This window comes from Scyliorhinus torazame, chromosome 2 (genome assembly GCF_047496885.1).
Source record: "Scyliorhinus torazame isolate Kashiwa2021f chromosome 2, sScyTor2.1, whole genome shotgun sequence".
Classification (NCBI taxonomy): Eukaryota; Metazoa; Chordata; class Chondrichthyes; order Carcharhiniformes; family Scyliorhinidae; genus Scyliorhinus; species Scyliorhinus torazame.
The window spans coordinates 165,973,520-165,998,193 of NC_092708.1; the positions used below are offsets into that span (position 1 = coordinate 165,973,520).

At 52.7% G+C, this 24,674-nt stretch overlaps 1 protein-coding gene across 1 annotated transcript in view; it reads left to right on the plus strand.

Annotated features, from left to right (window-relative positions):
- kcnh3 (potassium voltage-gated channel, subfamily H (eag-related), member 3) overlaps window positions 1–24,674 on the plus strand; it is a 1,447,071-nt gene that overhangs the window by 958,646 nt on the left and 463,751 nt on the right. The window contains exon 7 of the mRNA XM_072479207.1: window positions 1,480–1,687. Coding sequence (XP_072335308.1) covers window positions 1,480–1,687 — 208 coding nt within the window. The remainder of the gene's footprint in view (window positions 1–1,479; window positions 1,688–24,674) is intronic.

Here is a 24,674-nt window from a genome sequence, read left to right on the forward strand (position 1 = left end):
AAGAAATCAATGATGATTCAAGTGAACCTGACATGACTCCAAAAAAGGAGCACCAAGAAATCAATGATGATTCAAGTGAACCAGAAATGACTCCAGAAGAGGAGCACCAAGGAACAAAAGAGGAATCACATCAACCACAAATGGCTGATGTCACCAAGATCAATGCAACATCAGATCATTCACACAATCCTCAAGAAGAAACGCCCAATGAAACATCAGATACCACAAAGGACACTGTCACAAATAACTTTGAGAATGACTCGAATTATTCACACGGAACAGTCTTTGAGCGCAACAAGAACAACAAAAACCACAAGAAGCACAACAGAAACAAGAATAACAACAAAAACAACAAGAAGCACAACAAGAACAACAAAAACTACAAGGACAACAACAAAATCTACAAGAACAACAACAAAAACAACAACAAGAAGCATGACAAAGGCAACAACAGCACCAACAAGCACAACAAAAACAAGAACAACAACAGAAACAACAAAGACAGAAATTACAAAAACAACAACAATGAACAACAACTTGTACGACATGGTACAACTCTGCACATGAAGGACAATATAACAGCACAGCTCAAAGCAATGGCAAGAGTACAAACATACCATGGCATGACAACGAATCTCACAAATTCACATTTGCTCCACAACAAACAAGCAAGCCAGCTTTCAAGGCAGATGACATACAGAATCAATACCGCAAGCACAGGAAAATTTCCAGGTCAGACAACAAAGATGACATCCAGAGTCAATACCACAAACACAGAAAAAAGTCCAGGTCAGACAACAAAGATGACATACAGAATCGCTACCACAAGCATAGAAAAAAAAGTCTAAATCAGACAACAAAGTAGCATGGCTCCAATGGGGCCTGCTTGCTTGGTACCTCTGAATTTCATTTTCAGTGCTATACTGAAGCTTGAATCCAGATTTGTGCTCAAATGCAGTTCTAAAACAAGACAGCTCTATTCTTCACTGTTCTCAAACAATAAGGCTTTAGTCTAAATCCTTCCATTAAAGTTTGGTTGATAAATTGAGCAAATTTCTATTTATAGGTAATGGTGTTCTGTAACATCCTACAGCAGTTTTATGCCATTGTTTTCAAGCTGGGATCTCTGGACCTTGAGTCCACAAGGGATCAATTGTAATTGTGAGGGATTTATATTTCTATTTTTGTTGATTTTCTGTCATACTATTTTTGTTTTGGGGCTACTTACTTAAATATAAGTAATAGCTTTATTTGCTTTGGAGAGCTGACACTCTATTGAGAATATGGACCCATGAAACAGGTGAAATCCCCTGCTCTGATTGGGGAATAATTGCTTGAAACCTTATTATTATAGGTTTTTTAGCGAGTATTCTGTGATTGATTATCTGCAATTAACTAGCCTTTCACTCTCAGCAGAAAAATAATCTTTCTTTAAGGCAAAATGGCATTTTTCTGAGTCTAATTGTTTAATTTCCACAGTACTTTGGAGTCCATCTGCTGAAAACCGTGCGCTTGCTACGCCTGCTCCGGCTGCTGCAGAAACTGGACCGTTACTCACAGTACAGTGCTGTGGTCCTCACATTGCTCATGTCTATGTTTGGACTGATAGCACACTGGATGGCCTGCATTTGGTACTTCATTGGACAGAAGGAAATTGAAGCCAATGACCTTTCTACCTGGGAAATCGGTAAGTGATACCACTTGTACGGGTCAGCTCAGATTGTATCTGGTCAGAGACTTATCGAAGTGCAGTAGATTCTCTGGATCCACAGCAAAGAAAGAATAAGATATTCCCCGAGGGAGGAGGGATTGTGTTGCCAACGAGTGACACAGTTTGAGGCAAGCATGGCAATGTTTGATGATGCCTACAATGTTGAAAAACTGTTTGACAAAGCTTTCAGTTTGGAGAGGAGAAAGTCAGCATAGTGGTATCACACACAAGCAAGTGTCAAGGCAATGTAAACAAATAAAACAACGTTAAAACTTTTTGAAAAGAAGCAAAAGTTGTACTGGAGTGATTCCAATGAAGGTAATAATTTGCTTGAACTGACAACAGGATTTGTACATGCTGCAATACTGCTGTAAAATGGGTAAAGTTCAGATACAAAATTGCAGAAGGAAGAACAATTTGTGTCATAGCTAGAAAAATCCAGTCAGTTTCATAGACTGACCTAGAAGGAATACAGGCAACATCGCCCTGCTGCTGTGATGTCAGAGAACTTGGGAAGACTGCAGTCTTTAAAGAAAATTGCAAAAATGTCTCTCAATCATACCACTTTCTCAATACGCTCCTAAATGTTTCCAACACTGACTTCCTTCATTGTCTCTCTAGGATGTTTGCTTCGCACCTTCAACACCACATGTATAAAGTAATTAAATCTGAAGTGCCTGTGTATCTTCCTTCTTCTCAGCTCACTCAAAGATATCAATCTATGAGGTTCCCCCGCAGTCTAACATACTGATCTATAGATTTCCCCTATCTCTCTATTTGCATCTGACCTCTGGGTTTCCCAAACGATTAGCACAAGTGGGCATGATGACGACAGACAAGAGGCAATGTCAGTTGGATATTTGAAGGACCTTGTTGGGATGAAATCTGAGGCATTGCCTAGGTGTTTCAATAACGCAAGAAAGTGCAGCAATGGATTCACAAGGCAGCACCTCACTTTGCAGATGCCTCCCCAGAGCTGTTACAGCAGTCTATTGGGTCCACAGGGAGATTCTGTTCCTACCATGGCTGGAGATTGCAGAGGAGGTGAGCAACAGTAATGTGGTGCTACACTCCCAGATAATGCTGGAAGAGGTTTAATGACCGTATTAGACCTGGTAAGGTGGCTGGCATTGCACATTCAAGTATATCCTGATGTACGTTTCAACCCAACCCCCCTCACTCTGCCTGCCCAATCCTAATCCATCACATCACCCCTCATACCAAATTACCTCTCAGGTGCACCCATCCCTTTAAGGCACCACCTCACATTCCCATCTTACAATCCATCATTGATACTCACCTTAATGCAATGTCACAACTGTACCTCACAGTGACCCGTCACATTTGTTGTCTGAACGTTAACTGAACACACTTTATTAGTCTCATTAATCTCTTCTTTCCCTCATTCCAAGAGTTGAGTGCACAGAGCACCAGAAAAGGGAAGACAACTGGAGGTGGCCCTCCAGCCTTCTCCATACTGTGAACTACAGAGGAGGAAGGAGAAGGAGAATTAAGTCTCGACATGCCTGGTCATCAACATGGAGGGATGGAGAGTCTCTTAGCAACCTGGTGTTCTATATTAGACAGCCACCTGCATATAATACTCGCTCATATTGACTTGATGTCAGCAGCCTGTGAAAAATTACAATGTACTTAATGATGGCTAAATGACTCCGCACCTCGACTGTTCTAGATAAAGTGTCCTGCAGTAGATGATGCAGGAGATGGACCAAAAATTCCTCAGAGAGGCCACTGACTTTGAACATGCACTGTTACCTAAACTCGTGCACACCATCACCAGCTCAGATACACACGCCACAGTGGAACGAACAAGGCAGATAGCTGGGTTTTCATGTGATGCCAAGCACAGTGGCTGGCGTAGAGATGATGGGCCTAAGGAGCATCTTCCTGTGCCATAAACTTTGTATGATCCTATCACAAGTGAGCAAGAACAGGTGGAGATCCTGATCTGAGGGCATTGGATGCTGAGCCTTGGGGACTGTTGACAAAGAGGATTATTCTGAAGTTGTGGCAGATTATCTGGCTAGGTTCTGGTGATGTTCTGGCAGCCTTTCTAGCTGCAATGTGCACAGTTGAAGAGAGGTTGGAGGGGTTTGTCTCCAGCATGAGTGCCACAATGGTGCAGGCCTTCTGATGATGTCGACATCCATGGGAAGAGTGACCACTAACTTAGAGCATAAGATGCTGACAAATGAATGCTGGCACTGAACAGTGGCATGTACATCAGAATGCCACCTCATACGGGACTGATCAAAACTTTGACTTGGCCTACAGTGCCTCACTGAAGTACAGGAATGGGCATCCAGCGCTTTGCTGGGAGGGAATATCAGGTGGGCTGTGAAAGGGGAGATGAAGAAAGGAGACATGGAAGTGGATATCCTACTCAAGGTGCTTCTACTTATTGCCTGTTGTTTCCCGTAAGCCCAAGGCTACTTCCCTTTTGGTTACTGAGGACTCCAGCATGATTTGGCGGACCCGATTGCCACGAGTGTACAGTCAATGATTCTCTGGACATGTGGGAAGCTAGCCAGAGCCACTAGATTAAAAGATTTTTCATTCTGATGTTCGGCATCAGTTGCATAGTGTAAATAATTCCTGCCATGCAAACATGACATCAGCCATCTGTGTAATGCATTTCTGGACGGCAGATTGCAAGGTTCTACAAATAGCTCCTCTGGGTCCCTGGAGGGAGCTAGAGGTGAACAAATTAGAATTTGGCAGACATTGACATTATGTGCCCACCTGATCAACAAGGCAGAAGGTCTTTTGCCAGAAGGCTGCATGCGGTGGTGACGATCTAACGCAATACCCTGAGCCTCCCGTCACATTATTCTTGGTAATTTCTGGGAAGCTTACCCCTTGCTGTAACCCCTGTGTTGATTCATCGTATTCCTCCATCACTAAAACATGCTGATCTATAGTATTGAACTATCACTGAAACATACTGACCCATAGTATTCCTCTATCACTGAAACATACTGACCCATAGTATTCCTCCATCATTGAAACATACTGACCCATAGTACTCTGGGATGGTTCTCTGAATGGGGGTCTCCTCTTATGTGGGGCGGTTCTCTGATATGGGGGGTTTTCTGTATCTGGGGGGGTTCTTTTTATGCGGGGGATCTTGTGTGAGGGAGTCTGTTGGGGCTCTTTGGTGGGGATCTCGTTGGAGGTCTCTGGTGGGGGGTCTGGTGGAGGGTTTGGGGGACGGGTCTGGTGGTGGGCTGGGGTGGGCAGGAGTTGCATTGTGTAGGGGGAGGAGACACGCTGATGGATTTGGGGGCACTTATCTTCAATATGTACACCTTTGGCCCACCACAAGGTCCACCACGTCAGGGCCACACTGGGAAATACTTGCGTGAATCCTGGGCCAAAGGGCTAGTGAAAAACGGAGGCATAGACTATCTGGTGCCTAGCTCGTTACTAAGATGCAATTTGGTCATTTTGACGTATATGTATCCTCATGCAAACCTCAATTATGCCGGCAGTGGGGACGGAGCATTGGAATTCACTGATCCCGTTTTTTTCACCAACACTGGGTGAGAACTGTGCTACCGGCTGTTGACTGGCAGATAATCCAACCTAAAACCTTTAAACAGATCCATAACCTGCTGGTCACTCTGCCCTGATACAAGTTGTGCATATATTCCCATCCCTCGGGACTCCCCTTTCTCTCGGTGGGCCAATACGACTGGCATCTCATGTTCGCCAGTGTCTTAAGTTCATTTTCCCCTGTTTAGGATTGATCACCCCAACTGGCTAACCATTTAATCTACAGAATAGTGATTTCATGTGGCCCAATTTTTGACAATGAAAATACTTCTTTTTAATAAAATATTTTTATTGAAGACTTTTCATTGTAAGCAAAATAATATAAAAGTTAGTTCAAGTTACAATGCAATAAACAATCACAAACCTCAATTAACTTAACCCTCCAACATTAAACTAAAACCAATTAATAACTGACAGTAACAAACTCTTAAAAAAGGAAATGAATGGCTGCCATCACTGATACATCCTGACCCAAACAACCCCCCATCCCTGAGACATCCTGATTCATAACAACCCCTCATCACTGACACATCCTGACTCATAACAATCCCTATGACTGAAACAGCCTGACCGTTAGCAATCCCCTTGACAGGGTGCCAGTTTGACACTTCCAGGATTTCAGGTTGGCATTGCCAGTTTGCCAGGGGCAATGCCAGGGTACTGCCCTGCCGTGTCCAGACCATTCAGGGGCTCCAGTGACCTCCAAGCTCCCCGGTGTGGTCATCATGTCTGGTTTCCATTTTTGGAAAGCAGTACTGATTGGTGCTGGCCTCACGCTGCGCCGGTAGGGCTGGCGAATCCCGGGAGCCGAGAGATTCCGGACTCCAATGGGCTACACATATTCAAGTCAGTTTTAAGACTAATTTAAATATGCAAGTCTGGTTCATGCCCAGTGAGGGCGTGAACCAGATTGCGTCATGTGCCACGGGTCCGAAACTTCGGGATTAGTTCAGCGCCTGGCGCCAACCCCATTTAGAGGCACTCCCGCTGTTCACCGTAAATAGCAAGATCGGTGCAGAGCGCAAGTGGCCAGAGGATCATGCCCATACACGACAGACAACTTGCCACCATAATAATGGCAGGCACATACACAGTGGACTGAGGATATGTTCCCCAATTTTAAATTTTAATCTCTGCCACTAAGCCTTCCCTTCTCCTCATGGAGGATTAACATTGATACCTTAGGCTTCACCAATGATAAGGAACAAATTTCCTTATCACAAACTTTCTTTTGTTGCACTGTAACATCTGCATCTTTCAGCTACATTTATGATTGAAGTGTTTCCATTAGCAGATATGTCAATAATAGTCTGTACAATATGATTGTTTAATGTTATATTGCTTCCAATCTATAATTTGTCACAAAGCTGGCCATTAGTTTGAGACCAAGAAAGCTAGAAAAAATAGAACAAGAGGTACAGTATTTTATTTTTGGGTTCCATCATGTGATTGTTACTTGCATCAGGAGTATGACTTTCGACCTGAATAGAAGAGAACCTTTGCTTCTTTCATGGCATTGTTACAACCAGGTGAAGAAGGGTCGAATGGCTGCCCTCCTTTCCGACTGCTCATTTGACTGCAACAAGTTAAAAAAAAAACAGATGTATTTGCCAATTCCATGCAGAGTGAACTATTTACATGCTGTGACCACAAAAGACACGATCAGTTAAACTAATATGGCTGGGTGATGGGAACCGATGCAGGAAATTGTTGGGAAGTAAGGTGGGGACAGAAACAAAGAGCAGCAAAGAGAAAAGTGGAAGGCAGAGAAACCAAAGACAAAAATCAAAAAGAGCCACATTACATCAAAATTCTAAAAGGGTAATAAATGTCAAAAAAAACAAGCCTGAAGGCTCTGTGTTTCAATGAGAGGAGCATTTGTAATAAGGTTGTGAATTAAATGCGCTGAGAATCATTAATGATGTGATGACCTGGCTCCATGGTGACCAAGGATGGGAACTCAATAGCCAGGGATATTCAATATTCAGGAAGGATAGAAGGAAAGGAAAGGGATGTGGGGTAGCGTTGCTGGTTAAAGAGGATATTAGTGCAATAGTAAGTAAGGGCATTAGCCTGGATGATGTAGAATCTGTATGGGAGGAGCTGCGGAACACCAAAGAGCAAAAAGGTTAGTGGAACTCGCTGCCGGAGGAGATGGTGGAAGCAGGGACGATGGTGACATTTAAGGGGCATCTTGACAAATACATGAATAGGATGGGAATAGAGGGATACGGACCCTGGAAATGTAGAAGATTGTAGTTTAGACGGGCAGCATGGTCGGCGCAGGCTTGGCGGGCCGTAGGGCCTGTTCCTGTGTTGTATTTTTCTTTGTTCTTGTTCTCTTTGTTCTTTGAGTTGTGTACAGACCACGAAACAGTAGTTGTGAGGTTGGGGATAGCATCGAACAGGAAATTAGAGATGCATGCAGTAAGGGTACAGCAGTTATTCTTTTATTTTTATTTTTTTAATTTAGAGTACCCAATTTATTTTTTCCAATTAAGGGGCAATTTAGCATGGCCAATCCACCTACCCTGCACATCTTTGGGTTGTGGGGGCGAAACCCACGCAAACACGGGGAGAATGTGCAAACTCCACACAGACAGTGACCCAGAGCCGGGATCGAACCTGGGACCTTGGCGCCGTGAGGCTGCAGGGCTAACCCACTGCGCCACCGTGCTGCCCCAGGGTACAGCAGTTATTATGGGTGACTTCAATCTGCATATTGATTGGGCGAATCAAACTGGTAGCAATGCGATGGAGGAGAATTTCCTGGAATGTATTAGGGATGGTTTTCTCGACCAATATGTCGAGGAACCAACTAGAGATCAGGCCATCCTAGACTGTGTATTGTACAATGAGAGAGGATTAATTAGGAATGTTGTGGTAGGAGATCTGTTCCGGAAGAGTGACCATAATATGGTAGAATTCTTCATTAAGATGGAGAGTGACACAGTTAAGTCTGAGACTAGGGTGCTGAATTTAAAGAAAGCTAACGTTGATGGTACGAGACACACATTGGCTAGGATAAGCTGACGAGGGATACTTAAGAGGTTGACGGTGGTATCAGGCTCCTGTGGCGAGCGTACGGACGAATAGGACGACATCGGACTATTTTAAGCTACACCGGGGGATGAGGCAGGGGTGCCCCCTCTACCACTGTTGTTCGCGCTAGCTATAGAGCCGCTGGCAATTGCGCTGAGAGCCTCAAGGGGCTGGAAGGGGTTGGTCTGGGGGGGAGTGGAACACAGAGTCTCGCTTTACGCAGACGACCTGCTCCTGTATGTGTCGAACCCAGTGGGGGGGATGGAAGAAATCATGAGAATTCTGGGGGAATTTGGCCGGTTCTCGGGGTACAAACTGAATATGGCGAAAAGCGAGATGTTTGTGAACCAGGCAAGGGGACAGGAGAGGCGATTGGGGGAACTGCCGTTTAGAGTGGTAGGGGGACGTTTTAGGTATCTAGGCATCCAAGTGGCACGGGACTTGGGAACGGTTACACAAACTTAATCTGGCCCGTCTGGTGGACCAAATGAAGGACTATTTTCGGAGGTGGGACGCGCTCCCGCTGTCACTAGCTGGGAGGGTCCAGATAGTGAAGATGACGGTCCTTCCAAGATTCCTGTTTGTGTTCCAGTGTCTCCCCATCTTTATTCCCCACTCTTTCTTTAAACGGGTTAACAAAGTTATCACGGGCTTTGTATGGGCGGGCAAGACCCCGCGAGTAAAAAAGGCGATGATTGAGCGGAGCCGGGGAGAGGGCGGGCTGGCGATGCCAAACATCAGTAACTATTATTGGGCGGCGAATATAGCCATGATCAGAGAGTGGGTGGTGGGGGAGGGTCGGCATGGGAGCGTATGGAGGCGGCTTCATGTAAGGGCACCAGTTTGGGGGCACTGATAACGGCGCCTCTGCCGATCCCGCCGGCATGGTACTCCACCAGCCCCGTGGTGGTGGCAGCCCTGAGAATCTAGGGGCAATGGAGGAGAAATATGGGAGCGGAGGGAGCATCGATCTGATCCCCAATCTGTAATAACCACTGGTTGCCCCGGCAAGGATGGACGGGGGTTTTGGAGATGGCAGAGGGCAGGAATTGAGAGGATGGGGGTATGTTTATAGAAGGGAGCTTTCCTAGCTTGAGGGAGCTGGAAGAGAAATTCAGATTGGTGAGGGGAAACAAATTTAGATACCTGCAGTGCGGGACTTCCTGCGTAGACAGGTCTCAACCTTCCCGCTCCTACCACCAAAGGGGATTCAGGATAGGGTAGTTTTCAGAGTGAGGGTGGGCGAAGGGAAGGTCTCCAACATCTATAAGGAGCTCATGGGGGTCAGAGGACACGCAGACTGAGGAGCTGAAGCGCAAATGGGAGGAGGAGTTAGGAGAGATCGAGGATGGTCTCTGGGCGGATGCTTTGAGTAGAATCAACGCGTCCACAACATGTGCCAGGCTCAGCCTAATACAGTTTAAGGTCATTCACCGGGCTCACATGACAGTGGCCCGGATGAGCAGGTTCTTTGGTGCAGAAGACAGGTGTGCAAGGTGTGCGGGGGGGAGGGCAGCGAACCATGTCCACATGTTCTGGACATGCCCAAAGCTCAGGGGATTCTGGCAGGGGTTTGCAGACGTCATGTCCACGGTGTTAAAAACAAAGGTGGCACCGAGTCCGGAGGTGGCGATTTTCGGGGTGTCGGAAGATCCAGGAATCCAGGAGGTGAAAGAGGCAGACGTTCTGGCCTTTGCTTCCCTGGTAGCCCGGAGACGGATATTATTAGCTTGGAGGGACTCAAAGCCACTGAAGTCGGAGACCTGGCTTACTGACATGGCTAGCTTTCTCTGTCTGGAGAAACTCAAGTTCGTCTTGAGAGGGTCACTGTTAGGATTCGCCCGGAGGTGGCAACCGTTCGTCGACTTCTTTGCAGAAAATTAATCGTCAGCAATAAAGGTGGGACCTGCAAGGGAGGTAGCAGGCTTTTTTTGCACTATGTTTATAGACTTATGTATATTGTTTATTTTGTCGTTGTAAAGCCAAAAAATACCTCAATAAAATGTTTATTTTTTTAAAAAGATGTTGACGGTGGATAGGCAATAGCAGATATTTAAAGAATACTTGAATGTGCATGGGATGTACATCCCTGTCTGGCGCAAGAACAATATGGAAAGGTAGGTCAACCATGGCTATCAAGGGAAATCAGGGATAGTGTTAAAGCCAAAGAGGAGGCAGGTGAATTCGCCAGAAAAAGCAGCAAGTCTGAGGACTGGGAGAAATTTAAAATTCAGCGGTGGGGGGGGGGGGGGGGGGGGGGCCCTGCTGCCCTACATCCCAGAGTATTAAGGAAGTGGCTCTAGAAATAGTGGACACATTGGTGATCATTTTCCAGCATTCTATAGACTCTGGAAGAGTTACAATGGATTGGAGGGTAGCTAATGTAACCCCACTTTTCAAAAAAGGAGGGAGAGAGAAAAACGGGGAATTGTAGACCGGTTAGCCTGACATCGGTGGTGGGGAAAATGCTGGAGTCAATTATTAAGGATGAAATAATTGAGCATTTGGAAAGTGGGGACAGGATCGGTCCAAGTCATCATGGATTCCCTAAAGGGAAATCATGCTTGACAAATTTTCTGGGCTTTTTTGAGGATGTGACCAGTCGAGTCGACAAGGGTGAACCAGTGGGTGTTGTGTATCTGGACTTTCAAAAGGCTCTTGACAAGGTCCCACACAAGAGATTAGTGAGAAAAATTATAGCTCATTGTATTGGGGGTAATGTATTAATGTAGGTAGAGAACTGGTTGGCAGTCAGGAAGCAGAGAGTGGGAATAAATGGATCCTTTTTAGAGTGGCAGGCAGCCAAATGGAGCTCCACCTGTTCACAATATGCATTAATGATTTGGACGAAGGAATTGCATGCAATATCTCCAAATTTGCAGACGACACTAAGTTGGGTGACAGTGTGTGCTGTGAGGAGGATGCAAAAAGGCTGCAGGGTGACTTGGACAGGCTGGCTGAGTGGGCAAATGCTTGGCAAATGCAATATAATGTGGGTAAATATGAGGTTATCCACTTTTAGGCAGATTATTACTGAATGGTGGCAGTTTAGGAAAAGGGGAAGTGCAATGAGACCTGGGTGTTATGGTGGAACAGTCGCTGAAGTTTGGCTTGCAGGTACAGCAGGCGGTGACGAAAGCTAATGGCACGCTGACCTCCATAGCGAGAGGATTTGAGTATAGGATAGAGATGTCTTGCTATAGTTGTTCAGGGCCTTGGTGAGGCCAAACCTTGAGTATTATTTGCAGTTTTAGCCTCCTAGTTTGAGGAAGGACATTCTTGCTATTGAGGGTGTCCAGCGAAGGCTCACCAGACTAATTCCTGGGATGCCAGGACTGACATATGAAGAAAGACTGGATCAACTGGGCTTGTACACACTGGAGTTTCGAAGAATGAGAGGGGATCTCACAGAAACATATAAAATCCTGATGGGACTGGACAGGCTAGATGCAGGAAGAATGTTCCCAATGTTGGGGACGTCCAGAACTAGGGCTCACAGCCTAAGAATAAGGGTTAACCCATTCAGGACTGAGATGAGGAAGAACTTCTTCACTCAAGAGTTGTGAACCTGTGGAATTCTCTACCACAGGAAGCTGTTGGGGCCAGTTCATTGGATATATTCAAGAGGGAGCTGGACGTGACCCTTGTAGCTAAAGGGATCAAGGGCTATGGAGAGAAAGCGGGAGTGGGATACTGAATTTGCATGATCAGCCATGATCATATTGAATGGTGGTGCAGGCTCAAAGGGCTGAATGGCCTTCTCCTGCACCTATTTTCCATGTTTCTATGATTCTTGGGTTTCTAAAAAGAAAGACAATCTTTTTTTAAAATATTGTTATTAGCTTTTCAAATTTTTTCTTGTACATAAATTACATTACACATATTTTTTTTTAAAAATAATTTTTATTAAAGGTTTTCATAAAATATCAATAACAAAATGAGAAAGAAAAAAGAACCCAACAGGGTTAAGTACAAAACACAATCTAAAAAAGCAACCCCCTAAACCCCTCCCCCCCCGTACCTAAATAATAAATTAACATTAACACCCCGACTTAAGACAACAGGTGTATACACCCCCTCAGACCCTCCAGTGTAAATAACATAAACAAAAATAAAGTAAACCCCCTCCCCCCCCCCCCCCCTCCACCCCCCGAGCTGCTGCTGCCATTGACCAATGTCTATCGTTCTGCCAGAAAGTCTAAGAATGGTTGCCACCACCTAAAGAACCCTTGTACCGACACTCTCAAGGCGAATTTCACCCTCTCCAATTTAATTAATCCTGCCATATCGCTGATCCAGGATTCCACGCTTGGGGGCCTCGTAACTTTCCACTGAAGGAGAATTCCTTCGCCGGGCTACCAGGGACGCAAAGGCCAGAATTCTGGCCTCTTTCGCCTCCTGCACTTCCGGCTCCTCTGTCACCCCAAATATTGCGAGCCCCCAGCCCGGTTTGACCCTGGATCCTACCACCCTCGACACCGTCCTCACTACGCCCTTCCAAAATTCCTCCAGCGCTGGGCATGCCCAGAACATATGGATGTGATTTGCTGGGCTCCCTGAGCACCTAACACACCTGTGCTCACCCCCAAAGAACCTGCTCATCCTTGTCCCGGTCATGTGTGCCCTGTGCAGCACCTTAAACTGTATGAGGCTGAGCCTCGCACATGAAGAGAAAGAGTTCACCCTCCCTAGGGCATCTGCCCACGTCCCCTCTTCGATCTCCTCTCCAACTCCTCCTCCCACTTACCTTTCAACTCCACCACCGAGGCCTCCTCCTCCTCCTGCATCACCTGGTAAGTTTCCGAGATCTTCCCCAATCCCACCCACCCCCCCACCCCCCCCCCCCCCCCACCCCCCCCGAGAGCACCCTGTCCTGTACAGTGTGTGGCAGTAGCCGTGGGAATTCCACCACCTGCCATCTGGCAAACACCCTTACCTGTAAGTACCTGAAGGTGTTCCGGGGGGGAGCCTGTACTTCTCCTCCAGCTCACCCAAGCTCACGAACTTCCCGTCCACAAACAGGTCCCCCAACTTTCGTATCCCTGCCCTGTGCCACCCCGAAAACCCTCCACCTCTTCTTCCTGGGGCGAACCGGTGGTTCCCCCCGTAATGGGATCCATGCCGAGGCCCTAACTTCCCCCCTATGCCGCCTCCACTGCCCCCAAATTTTGAGGGCCGCCACCACCACCGGGCTCGTGGTATACCTCCTTGGAGGGAGCGGCAGCGGCGCCGTTGCCAGCCGCCCCCAGACTCGTACCCACACAGGACGCCGTCTCCAGCCTCTTCCATGCAGCCCCCTCCCCCTCCATCACCCACTTGCGCACCATTGTCGCATTGGCGGCCCTGTAGTACCCACAGAGGTTGGGCAGCGCCAGCCCCCCCCTATCTCTACTCCGCTCCAGGAACACCCTTCTCACCCTCGGAGTCCCTCGCGCCCACACAAACCCCATTATACTCCTGTTAACCCGCCTGAAAAAAGCCTTCGGGATAAACACGGGGAGGCACTGGAACAGGAACAAAAACCTTGGGAGCACCGTCATTTTGATTGACTGCACCCTACCCGCCAGGGACAGCGGCAGCGCGTCCCACCTCTTGAACTCCTCCTCCATTTGCTCCACCAGCCTTGTAAAGTTAAGCCTATGCAGGGCCCCCCAGCTCCTGGCCACCTGGACCCCCAAATATCTGAAGCACCTCTCCGCCCTTTTTAGTGGGAGCTCGCCAATCCCCCCTCCTGGTCCCCTAGCTGAACTACGAACAGCTCGCTCTTCCCCATATTGAGCTTGTACCCCGAAAAGTCCCCGAATTCCCTAAGGATCCTCATTACCTCTGGCATTCCTCCCACCGGGTCCGCCACATACAGCAGCAGGTCGTCCGCATAAAGCGACACCCTATGCTCCTCCCCACCCCCACCAACCCCCTACAGTTCCTCGACTCTCTCAGTGCCATAGCCAGGGGTTCAATCGCCAGTGCGAAGAGCAGGGGGGACAGGGGACACCCCTGTCTCGTCCCTCGGTACAACCGAAAGTACTCGGACCTCCTCCTATTTGTGGCCACACTCGCCATCGGGACCTCATACAACAGCCTAACCCACCTGACAAAACCCCTCCCCAAACCCGAACCTCTTCAGCACCTCCCACAGGTACCCCCACTCTACCCTATCGAAGGCTTTCTCAGCGTCCATCGCCACCACTATCTCCACCTCCCCCCTCCCTCGCCAGCATCATGATAACGTTCAAAAGCCTCCGCACATTCGCGTTCAACTGTCTCCCCTTCACAAACCCCGTCTGGTCTTCATGGATGATCTGCAGCACTACATTACATATATTTAACGAACATTTAGCCATCCCTTCCTCAACCCGAAAACAATTAATTAATTAACTGACTAACCCCTCCTCTTTTAGCTGCTGACTGAGGTTAATTCCTTCAAGTGAGATATGAACGGACACTATCTTTTATGAAACCCCTCCTCATTCCCTCTTAAACTAAATTTACCCTTTTCCAGACTTAGAAACTCCATTAAATCTCCCAGTCATATTGAGGCCCAGAATGGGGAAACTGACCTCCAACCCAATAGGATCCATCTCCTTGCCACCAGCGAGGCAAAGGCTAAGACATGTGCCCCTACCCCTGCCTGGAGCTCCGGCAAACCCGACAGCCCGAATACAACTCCCGGGGACTGGGTTCTAGGTCCAACTGTAACACTACTGACATGGCGTAGTGTGGTATCGTCACTGGATTAGTAAGCCAGAAACCCAGAGTAATGCTCTGGGGACCTGGGTTTGAATCCCACCACAGCAGACGGTGGAATTTGAATTAAATACAAATCTGTAATTAAAAGACTCAAGATGACCATGAAACTATTGCCGATTGTCGTAAAAACCATCTGATTCACTAATGTCCTTTAGGGAAGGAAATTTTCTGTTCTTACCTGGTCTGGCCTACATGTGACTCCAGACCCACAGCAATGTGGGTGACTCTTAACTGCCCCCTAAAGGGCAATTAGGGATGGGCAATAATTGCTGACCATGGCAGCGATGCCCACATCCCATGAACAAAAAAAAAAGGTGTTCCAGAATTTGCTCAGTTTCAGGCACGACTGAAACATGTGTGCATGATCTGCTGCCTCATCTGTCACAAATGTCCTCAACCCCTTCAAACACCTGACTCATTCTCAACCTCATCAGATGTGTTTGTTGTATTCGTGCCATCCTCGTGCACGAGGTCGATGCATTTATTCTCTGTAGAATTTCACACCAAAGCCCTTCTTCCAAAGTCTCCCCTAATTCCTCCCATTTGGCCTCAATCCTATCCAGGGATACTGATCCTGCTTCCAAAATGTTTCTATAACTAGCAGAGGTAACTCCGCCTTCTATCCCCAAAACCATCAACACATCCTCCAGCAAAGAAGGGGATAACATTGGGAACGTAGGGAAGATCTCCTTTACAAAAGCCCGTATCTGTGTATATCTAAAGACCTCCCTCCTTGGGAGCTCATATTCCTCCCTCAATTCTTCAAATGTTGCAAAATGACCTTTAAGAAACAAGTCTTTCAACATGTTCACACCTTTTTCCTCCTAGTCTTGAAACCCAGCGTCCATTCTTCCAAGTTTAAATAGACTGTTTTCTCAGACTGACATTTGATTCAACCCCTCTCCTAATTTAAAATGTTTGCAAAAGTGCTTCCATATCTTCAGTGTTGACACTGCAACCAGACTCTGAGTATTTCTGTGTCGTCAACAGCAGTGGAATTGTAGCCAGCACCCACAGCCCCAAATCTTTACATGCCCTGTCCTCCAGCTGCATCCACATCGTATCTGGCTCCCTACCCGAGCATCGAAACTTCTCTGCATTCACTACCCAGTAATTGTACCTAAGATTTGGCAGGGCTAGGCCGCCCAATTGACGCTCCCTCTGAAGCAACGATTTACGAATCCAAGGGACCTTACCAGCCCATGTAAAGAAAGAGATCAATCTTTCCACCCAATAAAAAAAGCTTTAGGTAAAAAGACCGGGAGACACTGAAATAAAAACAAGAACCACGGGCGTCATTCTCCGACCCCCCGCCGGGTCGGAGAATGGCCGTTGGCCGCCGTGAATCCCGCCCCCGCCCCCGCCGAAGTCTCCGAAGGGAGAAAAGTCGGCGGGGCGTTAATGGCGCCGCTGCCGCGGAGAATGTCACGGGTCTGCGCAAGGCAGCCGATTTTCGGCCTGCCGATATTCTCCCTTCCGGATGGGCCGAAGTCCCGTCGACGTGATGACCGTTCACGTCGACGTGAATCAAACCTCCTTTTCATCGGCGTGACCCGGTGCTCCAGGCTCACGCCGACCAGCGAGGAGGTGAGTGACGGCCTGGGGGGTTGGCTCTGGGCAGGAAATGGCGTGGCCGCAGACTGAGTGCCTGAGGAGAGGTGTGTCTCGGCTTGTGTGTGTGTGCGGCGGGGGGGGGTGGTTAGAGTAGGCTGGGCTCCGGGGGAGTGCCGGGAGTGGGTCCGTGCCGGGGTGGAGGTTGGGGGTTGTAGAGGGGGTCCGTGCCGGGGTGGAGGTTGGGGGGGGGGGTCCGTGCCGGTGTGGAGGTTGGGGAGGGGGTCCGTGCCGGGTTGGAGGTTGGGGGGGGGTCCGTGCTGGGGTGGAGGTTGGGGGTTGGGGAGGGGCTCCGTGCCGGGGTGGAGGTTGGGTGTTGGGGAGGGGGTCCGTGCCGGGGTGGAGGTTGGGGGGAGGGGTCCGTGCGGGGTGGAGGTTGGGGGGGGTCCGTGCTGGGGTGGAGGTTGGGTGTTGGGGAGGGGGTCCGTGCCGGGGTGGAGGTTGGGGGGGGGGTCCGTGCCGGGGTGGAGGTTGGGGGGGGTCCGTGCTGGGGTGGAGGTTGGGTGTTGGGGAGGGGGTCCGTGCCGGGGTGGAGGTTGGGGGGGGTCCGTGCTGGGGTGGAGGTTGGGGGGGTCCGTGCTGGGGTGGAGGTTGGGGGTTGTGGAGGGGGCCGTGCCGGGGTGGAGGTTGGGGGGGGTCCGTGCTGGGGTGGAGGTTGGGTGTTGGGGAGGGGGCCGTTCCGGGGTGGAGGTTGGGGGGGTCCGTGCTGGGTGTGGAGGTTGGGGGTTGGGGAGGGGGTCCGTGCCGGGGGTGGAGGTTGGGGAGGGGGTCCGTGCCGGGGTGGAGGTTGGGGAGGGGGTCCGTGTCGGGGTGGAGGTTGGGGGGGGGGTCCGTGCTGGGGTGGAGGTTGGGGAGGGGGCCGTGCCGGGGTGGGTGATGGGAGGGCAAATGAGTTGGTCCACCTGGCCAGGTGCCAGCCTCCAACAGTTGGACCCATGCGGTCCATGCCACCTGGCTGGGGGGAGGAGGGGATATGGGCAATGATGACATGTCGTCGTTCCCCTCCCCCCCACCAGGCCGTCATGTTTTCAGACCATCCAGCGATGTTGGCCGCCGTGGTGGCAGCCGCTCATGTCTATGTTGCCCTGGATGAGGAGGAGGAGGAGGAGGAGGAGGAGGAGCGTGCCAGAGAGGCGGCGCAGGCTGCCGCAGAGGGGCAGGCGGCAGCCGCCCAGGGCTGGAGGGACACCTGACCGACAGGACGAGGAGGGGGAGGAGGACGTCGCGGCCCCACGGCAACGGAGGCACCCGAGGGCGCCCCGTGTGTACCGGCCCCGGCAGTCATACCAGGACCTCACGGACCGGGAATGCAGGAGGAGACTCCGGATGAGCCGGGAAACCGTGGCACACATCTGCCACCTGCTGGCACACCTGTCACCGCGTGGCACTGGCGGGGGACACCCTCTCCCCGTGTCCGTCAAGGTTACGGTGGCCCTGAACTTTTATGCAACGGGGTAATTCCAGGCACCGAGTGGGGGACCTGTCCGGCATATCGCAGACATCGGTGCATCGGTGCATCCGGGCAGTGACAGATGCCCTTTATGCCATGGCGCACCGCTACATCCGCTTCCCCGTGGACCGGGCCAGCCAAGATGCCCGGGCCGTGGGCTTCTCTGCCATTGCCGGGTTCCCCATGGTCCAGGGCGCAATCGATGGGATGCACGTCGCCGTGCGGCCACCTGCAGATAACAGGGCCGTGTTCACTAATAGGAAGGGGGACCTATTCGATGAACGTACAGGTAGTCTGCGACCACCGCATGATGATCCTGCACGTCTGCGCCCATCACCCAGGCAGTGTACACGACTCATTCGTGTTGTCGCGGTCATCCATCCCCGGCATGTACGAGGGACGCCATCCCCGGCTGAGGGGCTGGTTGCTGGGCGACAGGGGCTACCCATTGCGATCGTGGCTGATGACGCCTATACGGAGGCCACGCAATGAGGCGGAGAACCGCTACAATGATGCCCATGTAGCGACAAGGGGAGTGATCGAAAGGTGCTTTGGCGTGCTGAAGATGCGTTTCAGGTGCCTGGACCTCTCTGGAGGCGCCCTCCAGTATCGGTCAGATAGGGTCGGCCGCATCATTGTGGTGTGCTGCGTCCTGCACAACATAGCCCAGCAGAGGGGCGATGTGCCGCAGGCAGAGGAGGGCGGAGTGGAGGAGCAGCAGGAAGAGGCCCAGTCCTCCCCAGATGAGGGGGATGGGGGCAATGGTCAGGGCAGACGGGGTAGACACAGACGGGTGGCTGTCCACCGTTACCGGCTGGCCCAGCGGGCACGGGACAGACTGATAGACGCCCGCTTCACTGACTAGATGGGCGTGGGAATCGGGTAGTATGGCCACAGACCGCACACCATGACAACAGCCGACCACCCACACCCCCCCACCCATCCACCCACCCAGCACCCTCACCCCCCTCCCCAACCCCACACACCCCATCTGCATGCACACCACCCCCCCACCCCCAATTGCCGATCCACCGGCGGCACAACGGGCCGGGCTCACCCAGTTGCGGGTGGACGCGTGTCTATCGCAGACCATGGAGAATGATGACAACCCGCCTCCGATGAGCTCCTGGCTCTACATCGTTGGACTATGTCTGACCCATGGCCACAGTACCACCATCCACCCGGACCATCCCTGCATGCGGCTGTGACACTGCAGCGCACAGTCCCGTCCTCTGCCCGGGGGATGTTGATGGCGGCCCAGGGGGAAGGGGCAGACTCACCTGGGGCTGAGGTAAGACCACCCCTCACACACACACTTGCGCTCAACGTACATGACACCCCCGCACACTTTGGACAGAGCACAAAGGCAGCTTCGGTAGGTGTAACATTGACTTTAATAACCAAAGGAGTTCATGCACGTGCCCCTAGCGCCTAAAACTCATCTGTGCCCTGCACCCGTGCCAACTTACTCAGTGTCTAATTGTTTGGCCTTACGGGCCCTTTGACTACGTCTACGTGGTTCCCCAGACGGTACAGCAGAACTGGAGGTGGACTCCTGTGATTCCTGCCCTCTGACACTGGATCCCTTTGGCGGCCGTTTCCTGGGGCGTCCTGGCCTAGATGGGCCAGGCTGCGGCCCGGGCGACTGGGATGGCGAGCTGCCAGCCTGTCCTGCCCGTTGCCCACCCGATGCACCTGGGACGGAAGGGGGGGAGTCCGAGGTGTCGCGGTGTACCGGGACCTCCCCTACAGAGGGAGCCGGGACGGACCACACCACCTCCTCCTCCCTCGGGGTGCCCGATGGCACCCAGGCCTCTACATGGGTGGGGGATGCGAACGGACTGGCCATCCGACGCGCCCCCGACATCTGGCGCTGCCAGTCCTGGAGGCCCGTGCTGGTATCGACAGGGGGTCTGCAGGTTTGCAGCCATGGAGCCCAGGGGGTTGTCGAACCCTGTCTGCGACAGTGCGACGCCAGCTCGCACATGGCCACTGGCGCCGATGCCCTCAGCGATGGCCTGCTGAGACTGGGCCATGGCCTGCAGAGACTGGGCCATGGCCTGCAGAGACTGGGCTATGGCCTGCTGAGACTGGGCCATGGCCTGCTGAGACTGGGCCATGGCCTGCTGAGACTGGGCTATGGCGTTGAGCGCCTCTGCCATTTGGCGCTGGCACTGGCTCATGGCCTCCTGTGAGAGGGCAGCCATTTCCTGGGCCACAGACGCCGCCTGCACGGAAGGCCCCAGGCCTCGCAAACCGTTCCCCATGTCTGACACCGTCGCACCCATTGCCTCCACCGCGGACGCCACCCGTGCGGTGTCAGCCTGGGTGGCACGCATGACCGGGACCACTGCCAGCTCCTGGACGCGGGTGGACTCCTCCACCTGCGACCGCAGCCGCCGCAAGCCACCCGTCACCCTATTCGCTCGTCTCCGTGTCGGTGGTTGCATCGGATCTATGTGTGGGTGTGGTAACTGCAGGAACCCGGGATCCATCTGGGCGGCAGATGTTCGCTTGGCCTGGGCTGCCCTCCGACCGCCCGGTCCCTCTGCTGCTCCTACCTCCACCTGCTGTACCGGGACGGCTGTGTTGTGCGCACCAGTGAGTGTACCAGACGCCTCATCACTAAAGTGCCCAACCGTGGTGAGTGTTTCTGCGATGGTGGAGGGTGTTGGTGACAGCAGTGGCGTTGTGTCGTGCTCTTCGTCCCACTCTGAGTCCATGGCACTTTGGGGTGGGGGTTCGTCTCCACCCATCCACTCTGAGTCACTGTCCGGTATTTCGTCTTCCCGGGTAGGGGTGTCCTGGGTAGTGCTGTCCCGGGTAGTGCTGTCCCGGGTAGTGCTGTCCCGGGTAGTGCTGTCCCGGGTAGTGGTGTCCCGGGTAGGGGTGTCCTGGGTAGTGGTGTCCCAGGTAGGGGTGTCCTGGATAGTGGTGTCCTGGGTAGTGGTGTCCTGGCTCGGATGTGACGGGGGCCTGTGGCTGCCCCCCTCATCGCTGGGTGGTCGCTCCCGCACGTGACGGGGGTGTCGTCTCCCTGTTGCTCCAGGTCTCTCCGTCTCCCGTGGTGTGCGAGAGGCATCCTGCGGGCGTCGCATGCTGGAGGGTCCGGGTCTCTCCGTCTCCCGTGGTCTCCGAGGGGCATCCTGCGGGCGTCGCATGCTGGAGGGTCCGGGTCTCTCCGTCTCCCGTGGTGTGCGAGAGGCATCCTGCGGGCGTCGCATGCTGGAGGGTCCGGGTCTCTCCGTCTCCCGTGGTGTGCGAGAGGCATCCTGCGGGCGTCGCATGCTGGAGGGTCCGGGTCTCTCCGTCTCCCGTGGTCTCCGAGGGGCATCCTGCGGGCGTCGCATGCTGGAGGGTGCGGGTCTCTCCGTCTCCCGTGGTCTCCGAGGGGCATCCTGCGGGCGGTCTTCATCTGCGGGGATGGGTGCCTGGACGTTTGGTCCTGCGATACACAATGAAGCATGCATGGTTAGACATCAGGCAGTGATCAGGTGATACGGGAGAGGGGGATATAGGGGAGGGGGGATATGGGGGACGGGCTGTTGGTGGCTCACTTGCTCGTGGGGCCCCGACCTCTGCATCAGCAACCTCCCGGTCCTCAGGTCCGCCAGCCAGTTCCAGGGCCCTTTCCTCGTGTACGGTCAGTGGCCTCTCATCAGCGGCCCTCCTCAAGTCCTCACATGCTCCCTGGTGTTGTGTGCGCGCTTCTCCTGTGGGGGGGGGGGGTGGTGGCAGGGGTAAAAGGCAACAGTGTTAGGCAGGTATATGAATGCACGCCATCGGTTGCGCGTGCATTGCAGAGGTTAAGGTTAGGGCTGGATTCACTTGGGGATATGGGGGATATGAGGGAGGGGGGATATGGGGGAGGGGGGATATGGGGGATCTGGGGGAGGGGGGATATGGGGGATAGGGGGCTATGGGGAGGGGGGATATGGGGGATATGGGGAGGGGGGATATGTGGGAGGGGGGATATGGGGGAGGGGGGGATATGGGGAATATGGGGGAGGGGGGATATGGGGGAGGGGGGATATGGGGAGGGGGAGATATGGGGGAGGGGGGAATATGGGGGATATGGGGGAGGGGGGATATGGGGATATGGGGAGGGGGGATATGGGGGAGGGGGGAATATGGGGGAGGGGGGATATGGGGGATATGGGGAGGGGGGATATGGGGGAGGGGGGATATGGGGGATATGGGCGAGGGGGGATATGGGGGAGGGGGAAATGGGGGATATGGGGGAGGGGGATATGGGGAATATGGGGGAGGGGGGATATGGGGGATATGGGGGAGGGGGGATATGGGGATATGGGGGAGGGGGGATATGGGGGAGGGGGGATATGTGGGATATGGGGGATATGGGGAAGGGGGGATATGGGGGAGGGGGGATATGGGGGATATGGGGGAGGGGGGGATATGGGGGAGGGGGGATATGGGGGAGGGGGGATTTGGGGGAGAGGGGATATGGGGGATATGGGGGAGGCTCACCCTGCCTGCTCTGACGAGGTCGTTCACCTTCTTGTGGCACTGGGTGCCTGTCCGTGGTGTTAGGGCCACAGCGGTGACGGCCTCTGCCACCTCCCTCCACAGACGCCGGCTGTGGCGTGGGGCAACTCTGCGGCCGTGCCCGGGATACAGGGCGTCCCTCCTCTGCTCCACCGCATCCAGGAGCGCCTCCACATCGCGTGACTCGAACCTCGGGGCTGAGCGACGGCCAGCCATCAAGTCTGGTGTTGCGGTCGGCTGTTCCGGTCGGGTGGGGGGGAGCTGCGCAGCCTTATGAGCCGTCACGCCGTGCAGCGCGTATGACGCTGCACGGCGTGAACCACTGCGCAAGCGCGGATCCCGTTACGTCGCTGCTAGCCCATTTCGGGCCGCAGACTATCGGCCCATTTTTATGACGTCACGCAAGTGGGATTTGCGCCGTTTTTTGCGCCGATCGGCGGAGTTTCCGCCGATAACGGAGAATTTCGCCCCACGGAAGAACATTCATTTTTACCACTTGCACTCACTCGGCCCGCAAGCGATAAGGGCAGACTATCCCACCTTTGTAAGTCTTCTGTAATGTGGTAGTCACCACTGTTGTATTATATTTTATATACTGTATTGCATACGAGGGTATTACGATAAGGCCCCTGTACTACAGGTACGGGGGTAGATCCCTGCCTGCTAGCTCCGCCCAGTAGGCGGAGTATAAATGTGTGTGCTCACCGAGCTGCAGCCATTTCGGCAGCAGCTGTAGGAGGCCACACATCTCTGTGTAATAAAGCCTCGATTACTCTCTACTCTCGTCTCGTCGTAATTGAAAGTGCATCAATTTATTACACTGAGATTTTACAAAGATGGATCTCCGCATCAAGCCGGATCGTCTGTAGCTGCATCCTCAAGCAGACAATGCCAAAAAAGACTTTGCACATTGGCTAGCTTGCTTTGAAGCATACATTGGATCTGCAACAGACCGAATCCCAGAAGCACAGAAGCTCCAGATTCTGTACACGCGGCTGAGCTCCGATGTCTTTCCCCTCATCCAGGACGCGTCTACCTACGCAGAGGCCATTGCGCTTCTGAAGGAGAACTACTCTCAGCAGACCAACAAGATCTACGCCAGGCACCTCCTGTCCATTCCATGCGGCACCAACTTCCCGGTGAGTCTGTGGAAGATTTCTGGCGTGCCCTGCTCGCCCTGGTGAGAGACTGTGATTGCCAGGTCGTCCCCAGCCAACCCCACGCCTGTGCCGCACGGCAGCCAACCAACTCCGGGGGACCCAAGTGCTACTTCTGCGGACAGCCAAAACCCCCCCGGCAGCGCTGCCCGGTGCGGAGCACCTCTGCAAGGTCTGCGGCAAGAAAGGACATTTTGTTGCAGTGTGCCAGGCCCGCTTAATCGCCGCTATTGTCCCTGCGCCCCCACGTGTGGCCCGTGGGCGCCGCCATCTTCCTCGCCTCAGACCACGTGCGGCCCATGGGTGCTGCCATCTTGCTCCCCTCTGAACACGTGCGGCCTGTGGGCGCCGCCATCTTGCTTGCCTCACAATCAATGGGCGGAACCATCTTGCCTGCCCACGGACACGTGCGACCCGAGGGCGCTGCCATCCTGCTTGCCTCAGGACACGTGCGGCCCGTGGACGCCACCATCTTCCCCGCCTCAGGACCTACCTCATCGGGCCACTCATCGCCTGCAACCGCCGACGACCAGCCACATCTCGCCTCAGTCACGATCAATAAGTCCTGACCGCATAACCTCGCGAACGCGTCGACAAAAGTGAAGGTCGACGGGCATGAGATATCTTGCCTTCTGGACTCCGGGAGCACTGAGAGCTTCATCCACCCAGATATGGTAAGGCGCTGCTCCCTCGCGGTACACCCCATGAACCAAAGAATCTCCCTGGTCTCCGGATCCCACTCCATGGCGATCCGGGGGTACTGCATCGCTACCCTCCCCATCCAGGGCGTGGAGTTCAGCGGCTTCCGGCTCTACGTCCTCCCCAACCTATGCGCTGCCTTGCTACTCGGTCTGGACTTCTAATGCAACCT